A 24,053-nucleotide genomic window follows, 5' to 3' on the forward strand; every position below is an offset into this window, starting at 1 on the left:
ACACGTGGCTGTCCAGTCTTCCCTTAAACACCTTCACCGATGGGGCCTCCACCACGTCTGTGTTTCCATCCCCGTGCCCTCTCAGTTACGCAGGTTTGGCGAAGGGGTAACATGACGTGGCCAAGGAACCTCTCCCTCTGACTTGCCTTCCCCGGATGCAGAACCCCTTCTGTCATTTCCTAAACACCAGAGGCCTCTGATAGTTAACCTGATGCCCATGAGGCCTCTGGAGGTGGGGCGACAGGACTCTGCCTTAGGGTGGCCCCGAGAGGATCTCTGCGCAGGTCACCAAGGATGAGGGCTGGACCCTTGATCATTCCCCTAGACCTGTGGATTCAGATGCCTCCCACAAGGAAGCAGCATCCACAGCTTCATCTCACTGTCTGTTACCTTCCACCCTTGTCAGTTCCTGTCAGAGCATGTCCCTGGAAGGGCAGCTGGAGTGCTGATCCTTTGAACTGGTGGCTGGGGTGGGGTTTGGGCAGTCAACGGGTGTATTCTTTTTTGCCTGGCCCAGCCAAGCACTACGGTTGCCGGCCCTGATCCATGGTGACGGGGCCACTGGGAAGAATCCCAGGGTGGACACTGCTGTTTTGAAGACATCTTGAGGGGAGGGCCAGAGGAGGGAGTGGCCAGTTGGGCACCCCTGCTGGAAGGTGCTGAGCACCCTCCTTTCCTGCTCTAGCATGCACTTCCTGCTTTGGAGAAGAAGAGGCTGGTGGCGTGTGGTTGCTTGATGGCCAGTTTGGCCTTGCGTAGTCGAGGCTCTTCCAACTATCTGAGTGAGATGCCTGACATCCCCCCGCCCCCTCCCCCCCAGCATTCCTAACAGTTTTGGAACTCAAGGTATGATGGGGATCGCTGCATTAGAGAATCTCCACCCACCTCTTCAGAGTTGGGAAAACGCCACTCGCCTTGCCTGCCAGATGGCAGTGCCCACTCAGGCTGACTGTGGCCAATGGAATGATTGATGCTGGATGCTCAGTCTGCCCGATCCAGACTGGCAAAGCCGCAGGTGCCTGGATTGTCGTTCCCTGTTACCTCTGACCAGGCTCTTTCAGCCTTCCTCATTGCCTCATTGACTTCTGCAGAACCCCCTTGATGCATTTCCTCTGAATGCTTAACTTGAATAAAATGAAGCAGCAGCAGTAATCCGTCAACAAAACCAGAACTAGTTCTGAAAGCCTTTTTTTAGAAAATCAGACGCTTACCATGGAATCTCTTTTCTTCCCCTGAATAGCTGCTAGCCATTCCGGTAGAGAAAGCCGTTCGGCTGTACCGGAGAGAAACCTGGGAACATTGGCTGGATCTGTCAGATCACTCCATTGCACAGGTGGGTCTCCTTAGATGCTCCCGTTGGCTCCTGCTTGACTTGTACTTACAGAAGCGAGAGCGCTGTCCTCCCACGTCAAGGAAGAGTAGCCGGTTTGTTTTGTCTTGCTAACAGTAGATGCCGTCCTTAAATGGGGAGTCTCCCTGCCCGGAGAGGGTGGTACATGTGAGAGAGAGCTGAATGCAAAGAGCAGCGATTGGCTGGAGCAGTTGAAGTTGCGTCATCTTGCCGTGTGGTGGCTGTCTGGTGATCTGACGCAAAATTGGGCAGTGCTGCCTTCTGGTCCATCATCTGGTTCCCACAGTGGCACATGGGTGCATCAGCGGCCTTCTAGGCATGCTGCCTCTGATGCTGGGAGTAGCGCATGGCTATCAGGACTAGTGGCCCCTGATAGCCTCCTTCCCCAAGAATTTGCCCAGTCTCCTTGCAGATCAGCATCTGTCATCACTTCCCACGGCATTGAATTCCACAGTTTAACTCTGTGCTGTGTGTAGCGGTCCCTCCTTTGATCTGTCCTGGATCTCCCACCAGTCAGCTTCATGGAATGGCCCAACTGGGTTGAAGTACTAGGGGAGAGGGAGAAAAATATCTCCACCCTCTTCCCTTTCTTCAGCCGTGTATAATCTTGCGTGGCTCTGTCAAGTCTCCCCTCACTTTCCGGATCGTGTATCCTTTCCTCACAGGGGAGTTGCCCCAGCCTTTTGAACAGTTCTGCACTTTTTCTAGCTCTGGTTTGTACTTTGTAGGGGCAGTGACTAGAGCTGTGCAAGGTATTCCAAGTGCGGTTGCATCGTAGATTATAAGGGCAGTGCGATATTTGTAAATAGATACTGATAGATCATGTGCTCCAAGTGGACCGTCTCTCCTCTAAAGTAAACTAAAAGCACTGTGACCTGTAGTCGCCATTCTGTTGGGAATAGCCAGTATTCTGGATTGTGATATTAATATTCTTTCAGATGGCTGGATTTAAAGAACCAAGCAGTGCCTGTGTCAGTTAGAAATAGTTTCCCAGTGCTCACATTTCTATAAATGACATATTTAAAGTGCAAAGCTAACCTTGTATAAATGGAAGGAAGCGGAACAGCCTGGCATATTCCTGTGTCCATCTTTGCTTTTCCACAAACGATTCATCTTGAGCATGGTGGTTTGTCACCAAACTTAAAAGCGAAATTATTCAGGATGTTCTATAACTTGCAATGCAACCTTTTTTCACCCCCAACTAGCCCCTCAGCGTTGTGGCCTGGTCTCCGTGTGGGCAGTACGTGGCAGCTGGAAGTGTCGGTGGCTGTATCGTCATTTGGAATGTGGACACCCAGGAGTGTCTGGAGAGGTGCTTATTTGTTTTCATTCTATATCTTTGCACAGAAGGATTTTCACCTTGGAGCATAACTTGTGAGTTGCATAACTGAGAAATTGAGCCTTTTTGGGTTCCACAGGTCCGAAATCCCCACTGGGTTGCAAAGCTCGTTGGGTCCCTTGGGACCAGTCGTTCAGCTTGTCTGCACAATTAGGGTGGTGAAAATAAGGCACGGTGGTTTGTTTCCACCCCTGTGCATGCTGGTCGTGCGTGGGCATAATTTGTCTCTCTCTGCCAGCCAGCTGGCCGTGTCTTGCGTATCTGGGCAGTGTGGCCTGTGCGTAGTGGGCAGACACCCTGAAAAACCTAACAGCAGACATATTCTGCTCTGTGCTCACGTGAGCCTGGTCACTATCTCTCACCCTAACCACAGAGCATCCTTGTGAGGATAACGCTAGATACCCCCTTTTTGTCCGCTATGATGATATGAGTTGTCAGCTCTGCAAAGTGCACGTGATCCAAGCCGTGTTTGTGTGTGGACTGGCGATGGGTCAGCACATGCGTGTGCGCCAACCAAATGTGTTGCAGCAGTCCTTCGTGAATGTTAATGTTCGTAAAAATGTTAACGTGTCTCTTAGCAGAAGGGAAGGTCATACTGAAAAGAGTCGATCAGTGCAGGATAGTAAATATGCTTCTTCGTCACAGTCTCTGTGCATCTCACATACGGAGTCTGCGCACATGCTTGGAGCTTCTTTGGGAAGATTCATGGTTCAGCAGGAGCCGAGCCCCCAGCCATGCCCGGCATTGGCGGAGGGACTTCCACCAAGAGTCCAGCTCTTCTTCGGCTGCCGTCGCGTGCGTCTCACGTTCTTCCTCTGCTGCTTACTGATACAAATCATGGTTCCTCTTCAACCTTCTAGACTGCCTCTGCCTTCAGATTTTTTCTCTTGGTGTTTTTTCTCTGTCTCACCTACACACACACACACAAAAAGACAAATATACTACTTTCTGGCTGTTTTTCTTGCCTCTCGATTGGCGCTTTAGCCACCCCGCTTTTTATCCTGTTCGGGAAAATGGTGCTCAAAGCGCCATTCCTCAGCCGTGTGGGCTGTGGCAGCAAGCGGCCAGCTAGGGCAGGCACTCGCTGCCGGAGAGACCCATGCTGACCTCTTCTTCCACTGTCGGGTGTTTTTGAAGGAGGCGAGGAAACACTGGGCAGACCGTCCTAAAGCGGAACTGTGGCGCTGCGCCCTCCACACGGGCACGTCTCCTCGCCTGCCCACCTGGGGAGCCGTACTGCCTGAGCCCTCCTCTGCTCCTCCAGAGATATGCTCCAAAATAGACAAGTTCAGAAAGTCTTCAAAAAAGGCCCAACATGGGATCTTGCCCATTCCTCCTAAGTTCAAAGAGGGACCTTAAGGACCTCCTCCAGGCCTCCAGTGTATCGAAGACCTGGCGCCTGCACGGGAGTTGATCCAGTGCTCCCTTCTGGCACCAGGACCAGCACAGGAGCCTTCCCCTCAGCTGCTGCAACCAGCTCCAAGTACCCCCTTTTTAGAAGGAGAGATTCAAGAGCCCCCCTCTCCTGTAATACAGCAGTCTGGCATGGTCTCTGCTCAGAAACCTACCTTGCCTCTATCCTCAGTTCTGAGCGTATATATTGTGGCTGAATTTGAAAGACGCAGACATGGGTTTTGCTCCCCAGTTGCTGATAGGGACCGCAAGCCCCGCCAGCTGACTCCGCCACGGAGACACGGGTTCAAAGCCTCTCATTATGAAGAGCGCTGGGCTTCCCTCCACCCTAGACAAGGCTTGCCTCGCTGGAGCCCCCAGGGTCTGACTGGCTCTCTACCGAAGCGGGCCCAATTATATCGACACTGCTTCCGCAGTCAGGCAGGGACGATGGAGAGACGGCGACCCAGTACTTTCCTGCATCCCCTACTCAGCCGTCTCATACTGAGTCATCGCATCACTGCTGCACGGCGTTTGCTGAACTGACTGCGTCAGGCCCGAGCCTTATACCTCAACATTGGAACCGACTTCCCCAGACCGATGGGCAGAAGTTGCTCCTCAGTCTGCCTAGCACCTCGGAGGACATGGGCGTCTCCTCCACTCAGGCCCTCCACGTGGTCCTTAGGTTTGTGCTGCCATCACCTTGGATTCGTGGGTTTTTTCCATCATACGCAACGGATACTGTACTGAGTTTGAAAACCTCCCTCTAAAAGGACCGCTCTTTCCGGGCCCCTCCTTCAAGAAATCTCCTCCCTCTTGCAAAAGGGAGGCATAAAGCGGGCTCACCCTGGAACTCCTGGCTTCTACTCCAGATCCCTTTTGCTCCCAAAGGAAGACGGCAGCCTCCAGCCCATCCTCAGTCTTGGGGGGGGTCAACAAGTATACAAGACCCAAAGGTTTTAGGATGGTCTCACTTCAATCCATCTTTCCACTATTACGCAAAGGTTCCCCTTGGTAGACTTCAAAGACATGCACTTGCATATTGCTATTAAGGAGCCATGCTGGTGTTTTGTCCGCTTTCAAGTTGGAGATGAACCTTTTCAGTTTGCTGTGCTTCCTCTCGGGCCCGCAGTGGTGACCTCTGCAGCTTTGTATGTCGGAGTGTCTCTTGATCGTCTGTGTCAAGCAGTGACTTGGTCGAAGCCATTGACCTTTGTTTGCCTCCATCGGCTGGATAGCTCGGCTAAAGTGGACTGCACCCTCCCCTCAGGTGAGCCACCCTGTCTCCTCTGGTGAGCACGCCACCTTTCTCCAAGAGGTAAGCTTGCCAGTCAGCCGTGTGTGTGGTGCACAGAGACCAGGATGAAGAAAGGCAGGTTGTCTACCTGTAACTGTTCTTCAAGGGGTCGCCTGCATCCACACATACCCACCTGTCGTCTCCACTGAGTTGCTTGATACGTGAGGAATATGCACACTCCTTAGCCTGACCAGGATCATGCTTGACCGTGGTCTCAGTTTCAAACTGAGCTCCTGGTGGGAGCCCCTCCCCTCATGCTGCGGGTGGCGAGGGGCTGGGCTCCCACTGAACAATAATTGAGCTTTGGAATCTTCCCGAATGAGCTCTCAGCATGTGCACAGAACCCATATGTGTGAATGCAGAGGCGACCACTCGAAGAACAACAGCTACAGGTGGGCAACCTGCTTTTCACAGGTGGAAAATCCCCACTGCATTGTATTCAGGTCAGTTGAAGGGTTTCTTAAGTTCTGCCATAGTGATCTCTAAGCCAGGAAGAAAACTGTCCCAAGTTTCTCCAAATTCAGCACTGCTCCCATTACACCCCATTTCTTAGCTAGCCTCAGTTCTTCAGACCAAAGACCTTTTCCATTCCTGTAGTGAAGTCTTCCTTGACGGTGCTTTTGAATGTGAGGAATTTGCTTCCTTTTTGCTCAGGGTGAAGCATGAAAAGGGCTACACCATCTGCAGCTTGGCGTGGCACCCCAGAGGAGGTCAGATCGCTTATACAGACATGGAAGGCAACCTGGGCCTTCTTGAGAACATCTGTGCTGGGGATGGAAAGAAATCAGACCAGAAGGTAATGCAAACGGGAATTATCTCGAGCTTTTCCTGTTCAATTTCTTTTCAACTGTGGGTGATCCTGTTTATCCAGTCATATATCTGGAGTTTTGCAGGGGATAAAGCTTTTTCCTTGACGTGCGTTTGAGACTGTTATCCATTAAATCACGGCATCAGGCACTCGCTTCTGCTACCAAAAGCTACAATGACCTTTTTGATGAGGACGGCGACGAGGACTTTCTGAATGGAGATATGGCTGGCGATGACTGGGGTGCAAAGGCAGTACCAAACGACGAAGAGGAAGATGATGACCTTATGTTGGCATCCGGACGTCCCAGGAACCGGGGAGCGATCATAGAGGATGACGAGAACTCTCGAGGTTAGGATTTCTCAAAATGGGATGCGCGGTGGAGGTGGTGAGGGAAAGGCCGACTGGGCAAGCGTAGGTGCATGACCTTGTGGTGGTGCCACCAGAGTCTTTAGAGACTCCCAAGACTTGCCTTTATACACCGCTGTAAAAAGACTTGCCTTTATATGCCGCTGTATCTTTGTGTCTTTCACAGAGACTGGGTTGCTGAAAGTTAACCCTGACCTTGACGAAGAAGAGGATGAGCACCAAAGCCTTGTTCCAGTTCAGTCAACCCAGAGACCCTTCTATGATGGGCCGGTGCCAACTCCTCGGCAAAAGCCATTCCAGGCTGGCTCCACCCCTGTACATCTCACTCACCGATTCATGGTACATTTCAGGTTCACATGGCTTTATTGTCTGAATTTGCTTAAAATGTGAGACTGCTACTGACTGGAGTTTTCCAATAGTCTTCAAAGACACCTTGTTCCAAGTGTCCCTCTGTTCACTTTTGTTATATCAAAAGCAGATGAGCATGCTAGAATGGAGCTGCAAGCCGGACTGAGTTGTCTGGCTAATCAGCTGAAATGAGGCGAGGCCGTACCCACTGGGGAAGACCATTCTCGGAAACAAGCAGCCAAGTGCTGCCTTTTTCAGGAAGCTCAAACTATGGTACTCCCATTTGCCTTTGATTTTGACTATCCCAGGAAGGTGGCAGCTGGTGAAATGAAAAAACTGCTCAGTGCTCAGGAACGGCACTTGTCGAGAGATAAAAGAACGGCACTGAGGCAATTAAAAGTCCTCCTGGGAGAGGATAGTTTAAAAAGATCTGGGAGCGACAAAGAACATTTTGCCACAGTGAGTCAAGAATTGGATAAAGATTATTTCTTTGTTATATTTCTCTGACTGCATTACACACGCTCTTCCTTTGGTGACTAATTCTGAGTGAGTGGGAAGAAGCAACAATTTAGAAAAGCACCTGTGAAAGCTGGAGGGTTAATAACATACAGCAATTGTTTAACTATTGCTTGTTTTCTGGTTGTCTGCTTCTTGCGAAAATACTGAAGACTGTGGCGTGCACGATGAAACACCATAGATGCAAAGACATGTATAGAAGTCTGTCTGTCTGTCTTTCTAGCATTTTACCCCATCTTTACCTGACACTGGTCTCAAGAGGGCTCAAAAATCAGTAACAGTACATTAAACTATAGTTTTATTTATTTATTTATTAAAAGCTTTGCTATCCCATCCCCTACAGAACGTCTCAGGACAGCTTAAAAAGATACAGTATAAAATATAACATTCCAATTTAAAACCCATCAGTATTTAAAATGCTGGGAAAATAAAAGGGTTTTGCCCTGGTGCCAGAATAAATAAAGCATCAGTGCCAGGCTCACATCTCTGGGGAGCAAATTCCAGAGTGGGGCGTTACTTAAGAAAAGGCCCTCCTCCAGGTAGCCACTTTTCCAGCCTCCTTCAAGGAGGACTTCCCAAAGAAGGACCTCAGTGGAAGATCTTAAAAGTTCAGGCAGGTGTATATGGAGGGAGATGGTCCTTCAAATAACCTAAACACGTTAGGGCTTTATATGTCAAAGTTAATACCTTAAATTGGGCCCAGAGTTCAGTTGGTACCCAGTGGAGGTGATACAGGACTGAGGATCACGTTGGTCAGTCCTGGTGAGCAGTCTTGCATCTCTGTTCTGTACCAGCTGAAGTATCCAGAGCATCCTGAAAGGCAGCCCCATGTAGAGCATATGGCAAGAGTCCAATTGGGAGATCGCCAGAGCATAGATTACTGTTGCTAGACTCTGCTCATCCGGGTTTGTTCATTTATTTATTTAGAATTTTTGTATGCCGTCCCATCGCTTATAGCCTCGGGACGGCTCACATAAATAAACAAACATAATACAAATACAATTAAAAACCCAGAAACACCCTGGCTGCACAATTAAAACCTATAATTATTAATAAGCGTTGTTAAAATATTGTTTAAATACAAAGGTCTTAGCCTGGCGCCCAAAATCAAATAATAACGGCGCCAGGCAGAACGCTCTGAGGAGTGCAACCTCCTCTCTGAGGAGGTTGATGGATCAGGTGGAGCTGATGGAAAGTGTCACCTGGAATTCCAGGGATAGCTCTGGGTCAAGGTGCATTCCCAAGCTATGCACCCTGTCCCTTGGGGGAGTGCCACCCTCTCGTTAGGTGTGGAGGCCAGCAGACTGAACTGGTTGGCTGATCACAACGATGTTAGCCCCTCCGTTAAATGGTATCCCTGCTGATTTGCAAAACCTCAGGAACTGTTAGATGAGTTAGATCAGTTTATGGAGAGAGTAGCTATGGAGAGCTTTGTTCCTGAAGCACCATGCACCATAATGGACGAGCAAGAGAAAGTTTGGCAGACCTGTTAAAAGAAAACTGTAGCTTGATTCATTGTTATAGCTTCCTGGCTGAGGACTTGAATGGATTGAGTGTTGCGTGTTTGCAGGATAATTTTTCATTTTAATGGTAAATATGCTTCATAGAAACATAGCTCAGTAATAGGAAATTGATCGGTACTGTTATTGGCTGTTGCATATACAACTGAAAGATGCTGTATTGATTGTGACATCCTCCCCTATGGACGATATATAGATGTTATCATAATATGTGCAGTGACAGAAATGAATAAAGAGTTAGAAGCAATGAATGGAGTGGATTAAGATGGGGGCAGCCAAACACAGGTGGTTGTCTTTCCTTTTTGGATGTAAAATTAAAGATCTGTAATTGTTATTTGAAACAAGGTGGCACAGGAAACCTTTGAGAAGGGACATATTACTGAATTGTATTAATAATTCTCAGCACCTGCACTGATGAAAAGGCAGGTGGTAAATAACATGACTCAGAAAACTATTGGACTGTCTATAATTAATTATGCAGAAGATTCAAAACAAAAGGCAGTAAAATTGGCAGAGGCTCGGGTTATAGGTTGCCAGTTCCACTGTTCGGAGTCTGGGGTTACCAAAGAACTGACTGTTCAGCAAATTCTATTTGTGATTGATAGATTTGTATGGGAAGCCAACAAACCCTTGACTGCCATGACATCAAGTATGTTGACAGTTGTACTGTGTTGTTAATACTAAAATGGCATTGTGAAATCTCAGCTATATAATATTTATTTATTTAAAGTTTTTACATGCCATCTAATACCAGAGTCTCCCAAAAAAGGCTCTCTTAATTTCCTTCAAAGAGGAGAAGAACTTCTGCCTCAGATCTCAAGGGGCAGACAAGCACATAGGGGAGAAGGCGCTCCTTCAGGTATCCAGGACCCAAGCCGTTTAGGGTCTTATAGGTCATCACCAGCACCTTAAATTGGGCCTGGACTTCAGTTGGCAGCCAGTGTAGATGGTATAGGACTGGCGTGATATGGGAGCATCTGCTGGTCCCCGTTAATAACCCGGCAGCTCTATTCTGGACCAGTTGAAGTATCTGGACTGTCTTCAAGGGTCGCCCCACGTAGGGCGCATTGCAATAGTCCAAACAGGAAATTGCCAGAGCGTGGGTCACCGTTGCCAGGCACTGCTCATCCAGGTAAGGATGCAGCTGATGTATGAACCAAAACTGAAGGAAACCACCGCTTGCCACTGGCAACACCAGGTCCTCCAGGGATAGGTCAGGGTTGAGGAGCACTCCCAGGCTGCATACCCTGTCCTTTAGGGGCAGTGCAACCCCATCCAGAACAGGGCAAAAATCACTCACCTGGAAGGCCGAACCACCTACCAACAGGACTTCCGTCTTGTCTGGATTAAGCCTCAATTTATTAGCCCTCATCCAGCCCAGTACTCCGATCAGACACCGATTTAAGGATCAATACTGCCTCACTTGGACTAGTGAGTGAGCGTACTGATGATTCTGCAGCCCAAAACCTTGGGCGACCTCTCCCAGCGATTTCCTGTAGATGTTAAACGCATGGGGGATAAAATGGAACTCTGCAGAACTCCATGGCAAAGCTGCCACGGCACAGAGCCATAATCCCCCAGCACCACCTTCTGGAATTGGTCAGTCAGGTAGGAGTGGAACCACCACAGAGCAGCGCCTCCAACTCCCAACCTGGACAACTGCCAGACATAGGAACACCCTACCTGTGTAGAAGGTAAGGGGGAATATGCAATTACAGGTGCTACTTAAAAAATTGAGTTTTTAGGAATGCGGCTGATACTCAGCAAAAGCAAACACATGGTCCAATGAGGGAGAGACTTGCTGGTGGAGCAACCCTAGTGAAACTGTGCTAGCGGTTGGATAGAGCTGCCAAAGCAAGGAAGCAGTGTTTATTGATCAGCTTAAATCCTGGATCAGTGTAAAGGATGAGATCAAACAAGCCACGAAGTTTATTAATGTAGCTCAGTTGGGTGCTAAATGTAGGCACTGACTGATAATCTTCGTCTCCGTACCGTGGTTTGGCCTGTTCCTGATTGGCTCTGGCTCAGCATATTAAATGGTTTCAGAGGTGCCTTATTTGTAGCAGAAGCTGGTGTAACACGCAAAAAAACTTCACAATTTACATTCTGAATTGGGTGAGCTATCGATGCTTGTTTTGCTTTGAAGTCCCATGTCATGGCATATCGTATCACCTGCGTACGGGTTTATTTGCATCACAATAATCTAGGCAAGGCATTATAAAGATATTGCTTCTCTGTGGATAGGAAGTAAGTGGAGGTGCCTTGCTCTGTATTGCCCTTGCTTTTAGGTCCTCACCTGTTCTAATTTCCTACAGCCCTTTTGGACAAACAACTCACATTTGGACGAGTCTGCAGCCTAAACTCAGTGCAATTTTGGCTGGTTCCTACTGAGTTGGGCATATGGTATTGTCACCTCCTCTCCCTCCTTCGTGCATTCTCAGGCTTTTTCTTTAGGCCTAAACCAAAGCAATCAATGCGTCCATCTCATTAAGAGGCAGTTGGGACCTCTTTAAAGAGGGAGTTTAATGCAAGGATGCTCAGCCCCACCAACTCCATCTGCAGCATGGAAGTGTATGAATGGGTGTATCCCTTAACACCAGCTGTGTCCATTTCCTTTAGTAGAGATGCGCATCCATGTGGGCCTCCGCCGAGATAAAAGGACGTTCATAAATTAGCTCTGAGGGGGTATCAGGTGTGATTCATCCACTGCCTTTCTTCAGCGAGTCTTCACATTCGTTCTGCTTTGCAGGCATGGAACTCTGTTGGCATTATTCGCTGCTATAACGACGAGCAAGACAACGCCATTGATGTTGAATTCCACGACACTTCTGTACACCACGCGATGCACTTGCCCAACTCTTTGAATCACACAATGGCGGCTCTTTCCAGTGAAGCTGTCTTACTAGCCTGCAAGAGCAGCGAGGAGCTAGCAAGGTAACCCTCCCTGATGCCTTTCTGTGGAGCACAGTTTATAAAAACTGGGTTGGGCATGCGGGGGGAGTATACACGAAAATGGGGGAGTGGCCAGGATGGGATTAGTTTATCTCCGAGTGTTTAAAAAACCTCTCAAGCCACGATTGCTGTTTCTAGCAAAACCGCAGGGGATAGCAGAAGCATGAAAAAAGTTGAAGCTAATAAACGCAGGAAGGCTTATTAATAAACTGGTGGTAGCATTTCTTAGCATGTTTTGAAAGTCTGTGCATTCTTCAGGGGAACCAACATAACATCTAATCGAAGCATGCTACCAGCAAGCGTTGCGGTGTAATATGAGCTCTAGCAAGCTGGCGCCATCAGGCAGGGTGCCCAGACGCTGCAAGCGAAGACCTGCCGCGTGGGCATCCCTCCGTGTCCGTGGGCCGGTCTGCAACGTTTTCCCCCTTTCATTTTTAGTAAGTTGCACTGCATCCATTTTAACTCCTGGGACTCCAACAAAGAATGGACGGTCGACATGCGGCTGGATGAGGAGGTCGACGCCGTTTGCCTGGGCCAGGGCTGGGCCGCCTGCGCCACGAGCACCCTCCTGCTCCGCGTGTTCACCACTGGGGGGTTTCAGAAGGAGGTGTTCAGCATCCCTGGCCCTGTGGTGTCCATGGCAGGGCACGGAGAGCAGCTGCTGGTGGTTTTCCACAAAGGTGCGTTTTCTCTTCCGCCTCATTTGTCGAAGGGGTGCCACGGTGAGCCGTGGTAATGTAGCATGCTTAATTGCCTGCACAACTGAAATAGGTCACCCCAGAGAGCCCAACAGCTTTCCTGGCGGCAGCAGACTTCAGAGAACCTGAGTTCTGCCGAATCAGACCATCTAGTCCAGCCTTCTCTCCACACAGTGGTGGGATCCCACAAGCAGGGCAGGAATCATAGAACAGTAGAATTGGAAGGGGCAAGGAGGGCATCGGGTCCAACCCCCTCCAATTGGAAGAGCGCAAGAGCATCTTCCCACCCATCCCACCCAGCTGCTGGTGCTGGAGATAGCCTGGAGCCGTCAGGTCTGCTAGCCTTCCTCCTCCATGAATTTGTCCCGTCCCCCTTGTGGGTGGCCATCGTTAAATCTTGTGGAACCAAATTCCATAGTTGAACTATGCATTGTCTGACGCCCTGTTACCTCCCCTGAATCTCCCAGCAGCTTCAAGGGATTGACCCCACTGAGTTCTGGTATTAGCTCTACAAGCTCTCCCCACCATCCAGAAAATCTCAGTCTATGAAGCCGTCTTCAAAAGAGCAAAACCGCCCGTACATCCAGCCCAGTGCTGTCTACTCTGGCTGGCAGCCGGTCTTTAAAGTGTCACAGGCGGGGGCTGAAGAGTTCTTTCCCAGTCCTGCTGCTCAGTCATTGGCAAAGGTGCTTGGAGTCCTACAGCATGGCTTGTCTTTGATTTACGTTTTGTATGTTCTTTCTTTACAAAAATACATGTCAAGGATCTGCTCTGGCACTGTACGGTGGCTCCATGCATATTCCCCTCTTCCGTATGCTTTTATTTATGTTTGTAAAAAGCTTGACAATCGAACCACAGTAGTTCCCAAAATTAAGGATTCTGACAGGCAGCTAAACTATTTTCTAAACCTCATAATTAATGGCTACATTAATTGTAGAAGTGTTTTTATTATTACAACTAGCACCAAGCCCTGGTTGGAGAAACTATACTTCAGACTCCACATCATGGATATAACTTTATTTTCTGAAGTATTTCCTAAGTCGGAAGTTAGAATATTCATATATGTTGAGAATGCTTCAATTAACCAGGAAATCAAAGTCCAGCAGGGCCCTTCAGGTATGCAAAGAAAGACTCGTGGTCCCAGCGAGGCTTTCCGCTCTCCCTGCCCACCACCAGCAGTCTCTCCGTCCAGCTATTAGAATTACTAGTTCCTGCATTTTCCTCTTTCTTTAGGTGTGGGCTTTGAGGGAGACCAGTGCCTTGGAGTGCAGCTGATAGAGTTGGGAAGAAAGAAAAGGCAGATCTTATGTGGTGACTCACTTCCTCTTTCCAGAAAATCCTATCTGACATGGGTTGGATTTTCAGCAGAAGGTAAGAGGGTTCATTAGACTTCCTGTCCAGAGGTATGTTCGTTTGATTTCAGGTGACAAATATGTTGGTGTAGCCTGACTTATTACTCAGTCACATGAAGGGGGGGGGCAGTTTGCCACCCCCACCCTTTCCTTGCAATCCCAGCACTGCATCCCCATAGGAGCCCAGGCCGCAGGGCACAGATGTCATGGGGAAAGATGGGCAGCAGTTTGCAGAGGGAAGAGGAAAAGCGCTGGGAAGGCTGCTTTGTTTGCAGAGGGAAAGTTGGAATCTGAGCCGCTCTCTGTAAGGCCTGGTTAACAAGGTAACTCGACAGACGTTCCCGATCCGGGGGGAGCACGGTTGCCTCCACCCTGCACGGTGGGAAAAATCAGCAGGTCGGTGGAGGCAGCAGAGAAGGGCAGTGGCCGGGAGTGTGTTGCGCTGCAGCATCGGGGTTTCCCAGTCGGATGAATACATTTGTGGGGTGCAATCCAAAACTTCGCAGGGCTCTAGAATGCAATCGGTGCTCTGGCAGTGGAGGGAGGGCTCCTCATTCTCACTTTCTAGTCTCCAACCAGCCTATTTTTCAAGCCTGATACCTTGTCACTGACAGAGGTGGTGGAGGCCCCATCAGGGAAGGTGTTCAAGGAAAGATGGGACACCCAGATGTTGGGGATTACATGGGGAGCCGGCTGGAGCTGGGGGTCAGACCAGATGGCCTGGGAGGCCCCTTCTGACTTGCTTTTTCCCTGTGTTTCTAAGGATGGGATGGGGCCTGTCTGAATCCACCCCTCCAGACATTCATGGACTTCCTTTTGTGCTTGGCCTGGTCTTCCCAAGAGAGCCAAGTCAAGAGGAAGTCTGCAAATGCTTGCCAAGCCCCCACTGTGCAACTGGCAGCCTTCTTCCGCATCAGCAGCAGCAGCAGCAGCAGCAGCAGCAGCAGCAGCAGCAGCAGTCCAAAAGGCTAGCTGCAGCTGGTGTGGAAGGGAGATGCGGCCTGTGCAGGTGGGGGGGGGGCTGCTTTCCTGGCAGGTGCTTGGTGTAGGGCCCGGGGAAGCTGACTGGAGCCTTCACACATGCCTAGATGTCACAACCATGCTACTTGGGATATTGTGGGAGCTCTTTTATGTAGCAGAAGGAGAAACACTGAACATGATTTGAAGTTCGGAGGTTCCGCAGCAGAGCCAAAATTTTTGTGTAGATTCACAGGTCTGTGCATCTTTAAAAAATTTATTCCATTCATTGGAGCTTTCAGATGGGCCACACCTTAAAAAGAGTGTGTTAGCATGCTTTTAAAAGAGGCTAATTTGCTGTGGTCGAAAATGCATGTGAGCACCCCAGTTCACGCTCCCCACCCCCAGCAGCCAGGACAAACACAAAGGCTTTGCGGGGCTTATGCAGATGCTTGCGGTCTCGCCTCTGGGAGGGGAGCGGGATGCGCAGCTCGTCCCAAGAGCATCGCACTGCATGCCTTGCTGGCCGAAGTGACGCTGCGACAACCAGCACAGGCAGGTAGATCCCATGGCTATAAGTATACTTTCTTTAATTTTTGTACTGCCCAGTGCCTGAAACTTTCTGGGCAGCTCATTCTTCAAGATTGCAAGGCAATCTAGAAAAGGAGGTGATGGCTAAAGGCATGTCAGGCGGTTGGCTTTACATTCCAGAGGAATTTAAGCAGTTGAGCTACTCCAGGCCGCCAGGAGGTGGCATCGCTCCCAAAGTTAGCGGCAAGTGAATTCATTCCCTTCAAAATGTTTGGTGCTTTTAAAATCTGCAAGTACAGGAGTGTTTGCCCTTATCATCGTTTTGGCTCTGGGGTGAATGCAAGCTCTTCAGAGCAAGCAAATTACCAGAAACAGCGAGTCTTGTGTGTACTCTGACGAACAGGTACCCCTTGTTACGCGGATTCAGAGGGAGTCGTGCGCATGCTGAACAGAGGGCTGGCTAATACCTGGACTCCGATTTGCGACATGAGGGAGCACTGTAAAGGGAAGTCGGATCACTACTGGGTTGTCGGCATTCATGAAAACCCTCAGCAGCTCAGGTAGGAGAATAGTTTGTGTGGGTGATTCTCTCGTCCGTGTGAGCAGCAGGAGCCAAACGGAGCATGCTGCCTGACCGGTATGAAGATACGTCGAATCCAGTGATGCGACTCCTGCTACCTGAACGACCTTCCTTGCCCTCTCCTGGTCACACAAAACTGCTGAATGATTACAATACTGCCAACATCCGAGCTGCATGTTACTTATTTATTTAAAACATTTATATGCCGTCCTTTATGTATAACTTCTTACGTTAGCCCTGTATCCATCCTGTTAGAACCATAGTGACAACAGAGCAGGTTTTGTATGTTAACTCTTTTTGTGGACTGCATCTTCTGCGGCATCACATGTGAATATTAAGTAGAATGGTCTCTGAATATTCAAAAATATCATGTCATGGGGTGTGGTTCAGGATTGCTCTGTTATTATACACACAGAGAGCAAAGATACTTTTATAAAAAAAAACTATTATTCCCTGACCTGCAGTCTGAATTAGCAAAATTCTAGAGAAACCTTACCATTTTGTGTTCCTGGATGTGTAGACTGTTCCTTGCTGCAGTCTACCTCATGAGTCTGTCTTTTTTCCATGCAGATGCATTCCTTGTAAAGGAGCCCGCTTCCCCCCTACGCTTCCTCGCCCGGCAGTAGCTGTCCTGTCGTTCAAGCTTCCTTTTTGTCAGACTGCGACAGACAAGGGCCAGATGGAGGTAAGTAAAAGTCAACATCCAGCCTGTTTGTTGACCATTTTTATTGGTACTCCCTGGACATGTGTCCAGGTGATTAAAGCTGCTCTCGCAATTTAACTGTGATCAGAACTTACCATTTGGTCCCTAGAAACCTCCTGTGAAAAAGGTGTAAGGGCTGCAGTTTGATTTCACTCCTTGCATCCACTTGGAATGCGTTTTGCTTTGTCTGTATTGCAGAGAAATAGATGAGACGAGTTTTTTGAGTAGTTTTTATCTGGCATTTTCATGAAGAAAAACATTATAAACTACCTTGGACGCGAATGGTCGCTGCCATGAAAGAAGACATTGTAGAACCCGTTCTCTATGGGGCTGGAGGTCAGGGCCGTTTGTAGTATTTTTTATCAATTGCACGCGTCAAGCATATATATAGAAACAATGCCCTTAGCTTATATACCTCTCTCTACCCTCTATGGAAGGGATGCACATGTATATATTTCTCTATATCACTTGCTGGAACAAAAGCAGTCATTTTTAGACAGCTTTCACGGTGTTAAATTCCCACAGCACTTATGTTCAGTAGAACCAGGCTCTCCAAAAATAACAAATATCAAAAACAATTTTCCCAAGAATCTCAGCTTATATTAGGTTAAAGTCTTAACGGGCCAGTCCCTCCCTTTGGCTCTGAAGAAGTATGTGGGCAGCACTTGGTGAAACCTCAGAAGCAAAGGGTAGGGGGTTAGGAATAAATAAAAAATTTTAGTAGCCAAGGGCAGTTGTGTTGGAAAACGAGCCATATTTCTCTTTGGCAAGATTTCTAGTTCCACATTATTATGATTTTAAATTTGCTTTACTTGTGGACCCATAATTCATCTGAAGTTGAAAATGTAATTCATGTGGTTTTCTATTCATTTTCTTGTTTATAACCTTTTCATGTTTTTTCGTCATGTTTTCAACGATGTTTTGAAACATCAGAGCTGGTATTTATTTTCCTTTTGTCCAATACCACATTTTGGCAAATTCTCTGTGCTTGCAGAATTGTGACATACAAACAACCTGAATTAAATTGCAACGGGTTTTTTAAAATGTTGTTTTGTCTCCCTGCCCCCTAGGAGCAATTCTGGCGTTCTGTCTTGTTTCACAACTACCTGGACTACTTAACTCAAAATGGATATGAACATGATGAAAGTGCCAAAGGGCAGGCAACCCAAGAACAGCAAAATCTCCTGATGAAAATGTTTGCAGTGAGTGGGCAGTGCTTTTAAATACAAAATAACTGAAGCTCTGAGCATTTTGTACTGGTGTTGCTTTCATTTAAAACATCAAAAGCTCTTTCTGGGGCTATTCTATGCAGCTGTTCAGTCTGGATGCTTGGTGGTGAGGCTCTCTTACTCTGTGAAATGGAAAAAGGGCCATTTGGGTTTAAATATTCACTGTGGCAAGGTCCAGCTTGCCAGCCTGTACTAAGCATAGTAGATTCCCCGGATGATAAATCGCCTGCCCCTCTGATCAACACAGAAGTCCTGCAGATGCACATGGGGGGCTGCTGGCCAGTGCCTCGCCCTCTCTCTGGTCCCAGGTGGCTTGTCCATTCCCAAGCTGCCACGGGAGCCGGGAGCCAGCAGGTTGACAGCCAGGTAGAGTCCCACGTGGTGAGAAGTATCCAGGAAGGAGTGGGGAAGGTGGGTGAGCCTGGAGAAATTCTGTGAGCAAGATGCTACTATTCTGAAGTGGCGGAGCTTGGAGAGAACACCTGGGCAAGAGCCCCAGCAGTGCAGACCTCTGGGCCTCAGAAGAGAGACCACGCACCCTGCAGTTTCATTGTTCACAGCTCGGTCTTTAAGTCCAGGCTAGTTGGTGGCATGAATGTTATTCATGTGCTGGTGCTTTTTAAAGTAATCTTTTTAAAGGCATTGCAATTAGGGATGTGGGAGGAATTTGCTTGGGGATGGGGATCCGTTGGATTCCCTGGACCTGACTCCTCAGTCGGGTCTGTTTTGGAGCAGCTCTGTGTTCATGGTGTGCTCGCCAGGAATCGAGTCCCATACACTGCCCAAGCAGCATCTCTCTCCTGCACCAGCTGAGGATGGCTGCTTGTGAAGGGCTCCCCCGGAGCGGAGCCCTGTGTGACCACCAGCGGCCCTGCCCCTCGCACCAAGTACGGCCGGCGGTTGCACTTGACACCGAGGAAGGCTGGCTGGGCAGGGCTCACCATGCCGCCATCCGGGAGCTTGCATCTGACGCGGGGTGAATGAAAGGACGTGGGCTTGAAGGGTGGGCACAGAACCTTTCCAGTGAGGAGGAAGAGGTGGTGGATCTTTTTGTAGTTCCTGAAGTTTTGAAAGAGACTCTTCCCACTTATTTCCTTTAAAAAAAACTAGCTTTCCTGCACCCTAGAAAGGGAATTTCGTTGCATGGAGCTTGCTGAGCTCATGACGCAGAATGCCACCAGCCTGGCCATCAAGTACGCCTCTCGCTCTCGGAGGCTGATGCTCGCCCAGCGGCTCAGTGAACTGGCTGCAGAGAAAGCAGCAGAGTTGGCTGCTGCTGAAGAGAAGAGCATGCCAGAGGAAGAGGAGCAGCCGGCGCAGGAGGCGGACCTCAGGACCCATCGGAATGCTGGGTAAAAGAGAATGCCAGTGTGACACAGCACTGCACGAGCAAAGTAGCTGCATTGGACCTCTTGGAGCAAATGTATGTAGGCTTGTATCTCCCCAGAGGCAGCAGCGGTGGGTGCCTGTAAGTCAAAGATACACTGAGACTTCCCAGAAATTTTGATTACCGTAATGGCTGAACGACGGCCGTGATACACTCTGCAGTGATCCACAGCCCTCAGGGTACTGTCCAGGCTTCAGAGTGCTGTGTACAGTGTGTTTGGATTGCTAGGTTTACTTTCCTGAAGGCAAAAGAACTGAATACATTAGAGAGGAAGCAGGATTTCTCTTGATGTAATTGCAGTGGTGCACCCCAAATATGGACGGGCTGGCAGCAAACCTCAGGTGCTTCGTTTATAAAAACCATTCAGACATTGCGCTTTCAGTCAGTCTGGGTTTCCTCAAAGCTCCCCATGTCTTCAGATCTTCTTGAAGTCCTGCATTATGTGTGGCTAGTGATGCAGGACAGGGCATCCTCTGTGGTGGCACCAAAACTGTGGAACTCTGTCATAGGGGAGTTCACAGTACTTTGCTTGCAGACTACTCGATCGCAGGCTAAAGCCCACTAGTTATGGAGGGCTTTGGGATTTCTGCTTGGCCGCCTCTTTTCGTTTTGATGCTGTGATCAGTGTTGCTGCTCAGCAGTATCACTAGAATGTTTTGTACTAACATTTGGCATGTTTTTACAGAATATATGCCACGCTGCTTTTGTATGTGTCAGTTGCTGCCTTTGAGGCGTTTGATCAACAGGCTAGCTAGAAATATTTTAAGGAGAATAAAAATTGGCGCTGTGGAATTCAGTGCCGAAATCAGTATGATTAGGGTCGAGACTTTAACCTGTGGTTTTGCCCATTCCTCAGGTTGCCCGTGTCACGCCATGGGCACAGGTGAGCCCACATATGCCTCTCCTGGTGACTGTCAGGCTCCCTGTAATACTATTTCTTAAGTTTTTTAAAATCAAAACGGCTTAACTTGGAGGTGGGGCGTACTGCAAACTGGGGCACCGCCCTTCGTGCGCCATATTTCCTTCTGCTCGAAAGAGCGGACTGTCCTTTGGCGCTCACATTCCATTTCTACCTGCTACATACCTACTTGTGCAATTTTTCTTTTGGTTTTACCAGTTTGCCTTCTGGCAAGTTAGTGCCGATTCCATGATGACAGCAATATTACGAATTGCCAGCCACCGCTGCCCCCGCCCACAGGGCAACCATTTTGTGGGTCCCCTCATGGCGCACCTTCAAAATTTCAAATGTGCTCAGTGGCCCCAAAATCTTGGGCCACTGTCTATTAATGCCCTTGACTTTTCTATATGGAATGCGTGGCTCCTACCTCCTTCCCTTCCTTTCCTCTCCCTCCGCTAGCAAAGGGGTGAAAGCTACTTGCTGAGTGTCTCTCTCTGCTCCAGTTACAGCAGCACCCCCACGGAATGGAGCCAGGCTCGGGTCAGGAACCTCCAGCGCCAGCAAAGCATGGAGACCTTTGAGGATGAGGAAGACGACAAGCCAGAGGTGTCCAAACCCAGTAAGTCTGATGCCCAGCAATATGTAGGGCAGAAGGCTGCAGTGGTGTATATTTCTTAAACCCCAAAGGATGCCCATTGGGAAGCAGCGTCCACGAAGGAGGAGTTGGGGGGTGACTGACAAGTAAAGCAAGAATGGGGGTGGAGGGGCAGTTGGTTTCCTAACTGGGTGTGGAGTTGGCTGCTCCCTCTATTCCTTAAGCAACAAGCCCAGTTTTTGTAGTGCATTTCAAGTTTCTTTGTCCATCTCTTCTATTTAGCTGGTGTTCCCTCTGTATCAATGTGGTGCGCATAACATAAATATGCCCCTTATTCATAGTTAAGCTGGAGGGTAGCCAAAATGTTCCTGTCCTTTTAATGTTTGCACTGAGATACTCACTATTGGTTTTACCCTTCTGAAGGATCTCCTGTGCTCAGCAGAGATGTGGCTACTCCCAAATCTGGTGAGTCGAACTGAGTTTAGGAAAAATACGTACTTGTTGGGTCTGTTTGTCAAAGCATCTCGTGTCAACAACCTACAAGTATTTCCTCCCTTTTGCTAAACAACTTGCATGTGTTGCACAAAGAGCCTTCAGGCATTCACTAAATTGGAAACACGCCTGTGGTTACAGTACACTTCTGCTGCTGCCGCCTTCCAAATTCCATGCTCTGGAAATGACTGGGTTCAGAAATGAGGGCAGCCCTCCCTTGGGCAGCCGCTCAAAGTTCAAGCGACAACCCAGATTCCATGGATGGTACGCCACAGAGTTGCCCCCATCTGCTCTGAATTGTTTTCTTTTACCTGAAGCCTCGTGGACCTGTTTAAATATCCAGCAGGCGCTACCCACTTGGGACGCCTGGTCGGGACATGGATGCTGTAAGGGCTGCTAACTCAATTCAGTATCCCAAATCCAAGGTGTCGCACTGATCTGGTGGCCTTGTCCAGGTGTGTGATTCAAGCTGCACCACGACAGGCTTTGCATGAGTCACCTGTGGGTTACAGAATAGTCAGCAGGTGGCGGTACCCTGTCTACATCCATCAGACCAGCGCTCCCATCTTGCAATCACTCAGCACTGAAACCCACAAACCGTTGAGTACAAGCCATCCCCAGGTTATGAATGAGTTCCATTCCTGAGAAAACAGATATTCATCTTTAAGTTGAATGCTGTACGTAAGTTGGCTCACATCTCAGTCAGCCCTCCACGTTCACAGGGGTTGGGGTGCAGGGCCCCTGTGAAAGTGGGAAAACCACAAACATCTGTAACCCTCCCCCCACCAGCCAAATGCACCAGTGGCTCCTCTTCACAGCAAGGAAATGCCGGAGAGATTTCCCTCTTTGGATGGGCGGAGCAGGAAGACTCTGCCCTTCCTCTTCCTCTTCCTCCGTGGTGATGCTTTGGAGGACTTTCCTCTCTCCCCTTCCAATTCCTCTCTCTCTCTATGGTAATATTTTCTGCAGTAACGTTTAAAAATTAATAGGCTTTAGGGCAATTTGTTCACAACCCAGGGACTACTAGTATTGGCATTAATGCACAAGCACTGAGTGCTGCAGTGTATTTGAGGTCATGGATTCCATTGCTGTGAACTGCCCAGGGAGCTTTGGCAACTAGGACCGGGCTTCTGTGGCACCCGACTCGAGCTGCCTCAACAGAGCGATGCAAGACAGCAACATGCTGACATCCCAGACCCCACCGCACACATCCACAAGCAACAAACACCTTGGGTTCACTCCTGTGGGAAGTGCTCGGCGGCTTATTTAACAGCATTTACTACACATCCGTGCCACTCCAAAGCTTTCTTGGCCTTTAGAGACTGGTGAAGACATAACATGGGCTGAAAGGACCAGACTGTTAAATTTTCTCTGAAGATGTTTTCAGAGTTGGGATTGTCGGGATGATAAATCAGCAGGTCTGGTGTCAGGTTTTGCCAGTGGCTTCGGGTTGGAAGGGCATGGGAATTACACAGCCGTACTCACCGGTTTCTGTTGTCATGCATCTTTCAGTGCGTCTTTTCAAAAGCCCCACAAAATGTTCTGTCATGATTTTCACTGGTGCTCTTTTCCCCCACTACCCTTCTCTGTTTTTGCTAACCGAAGCTGTAAATGTCCCCAGCAACCAAGGGCGTGTCAATCCTTTCAAGGTAAGAGTTCGATTATTTTAATTCACCTCAAATTTAAGTAAAATACACTAAATACCTTGGAAATCCTGCAGGCTTTTTTCCAGACCTTTTTCTTCCGTAGGTATCCAATAGCCAAAAGGACCCGCTGGTTCCTTCACCTAATATTTTGGACAGCATGACGAAACTGTTCAAGAAGACATCTGTGCCCAATGGCCGAGCTGCTCCAAGCAAGGAGAAGTGCCCCGTCATCAAGCCGTTGACTCCCAAGCCCAAGTCAAAGCAGGTGAGGAAGAGGAACTTGGTGTTTGTGTCCGAGCAGAGTCAGCAAATAAAGGAGAAGCCGCCCAGATCAGTTGTGGCCTGAGCGACGCTCATAGAGCCCAGCACAGAGATGGATTTGTGGGAGGGAGGCAAAGAAGAGAGAGGCAGCCGAAGGAACACAAAACAGCCGTGACTGTTGACTTGTAAATTGTTACTCACCAATCATGATTTAAGCTTTTCTCTTGAGTGACCAGGCAGGGAAGTCTTGGAGGCACGGTGGTGCTTCTTCCGAACGCAGCTCTTTCTTCACGCTGTCTGATGTACCACAATCAGTGGCTTGTGTTTGGAAATGCAGGGTAGTGATTCATTATTGTTTAGACCAGTAATTATTTTCAAGGCTGGGTTGTACGATGCTGTCATTACCCCAGATCAGTGGTGGTGAACCTATGGCATGCGTGCCGCAGCGGGCATGCAGAGCCCTCTCTGTTGGCACACGGGCCAAGTCGCCCCAGCAGCCGAGCATTGGATAACAGCCCACACAGGGGCCATGCGCATACTAGGAAGGGAGTAGTGGCGCCAGGTGATGATGTCACAAGCCACGACTCATTAGCCGTGACTCGTCCGAGCTCTCGCAGGGCTGGTCAGTGTGCTGCCAAGGATATATATCTATATATTTACTTGGACTGGCTATGAGTTGTTTTTTCTAACTAAAACCTCGGTTTTCAGGTTTTATTGCAGTGTTGGCACTTTGTGATAAATAAGTGGATTTTGGGTTGCAGTTTGGGCACTCGGTCTCTAAAAAGTTCGCCATCACGGCCCTAGATGCTAAACAGAAGCGACACAGACCTTTTGG

General features: G+C 48.8%; 1 protein-coding gene across 2 annotated transcripts in view; it reads left to right on the plus strand.

The window, feature by feature from the left end:
* WDHD1 (WD repeat and HMG-box DNA binding protein 1) overlaps positions 1 to 24,053 on the plus strand; it is a 43,634-nt gene that overhangs the window by 13,959 nt on the left and 5,622 nt on the right. For both annotated transcript variants that reach the window (XM_044436928.1, XM_044436927.1), the window contains exons 8-23: positions 1,241 to 1,333; positions 2,557 to 2,663; positions 6,034 to 6,175; positions 6,334 to 6,535; positions 6,720 to 6,892; positions 11,687 to 11,871; positions 12,328 to 12,569; positions 13,821 to 13,958; positions 15,831 to 15,987; positions 16,578 to 16,692; positions 17,781 to 17,912; positions 19,050 to 19,291; positions 20,728 to 20,843; positions 21,243 to 21,284; positions 22,917 to 22,960; positions 23,061 to 23,222. In XM_044436928.1, the coding sequence (XP_044292863.1) occupies positions 1,241 to 1,333; positions 2,557 to 2,663; positions 6,034 to 6,175; positions 6,334 to 6,535; positions 6,720 to 6,892; positions 11,687 to 11,871; positions 12,328 to 12,569; positions 13,821 to 13,958; positions 15,831 to 15,987; positions 16,578 to 16,692; positions 17,781 to 17,912; positions 19,050 to 19,291; positions 20,728 to 20,843; positions 21,243 to 21,284; positions 22,917 to 22,960; positions 23,061 to 23,222 (2,292 nt within the window). The remainder of the gene's footprint in view (positions 1 to 1,240; positions 1,334 to 2,556; positions 2,664 to 6,033; positions 6,176 to 6,333; positions 6,536 to 6,719; positions 6,893 to 11,686; positions 11,872 to 12,327; positions 12,570 to 13,820; positions 13,959 to 15,830; positions 15,988 to 16,577; positions 16,693 to 17,780; positions 17,913 to 19,049; positions 19,292 to 20,727; positions 20,844 to 21,242; positions 21,285 to 22,916; positions 22,961 to 23,060; positions 23,223 to 24,053) is intronic.

The sequence above is a fragment of the Varanus komodoensis genome, unplaced genomic scaffold, assembly GCF_004798865.1.
Source record: "Varanus komodoensis strain SLA01 unplaced genomic scaffold, ASM479886v1 scaffold3, whole genome shotgun sequence".
NCBI classification, from domain to species: domain Eukaryota; kingdom Metazoa; phylum Chordata; class Lepidosauria; order Squamata; family Varanidae; genus Varanus; species Varanus komodoensis.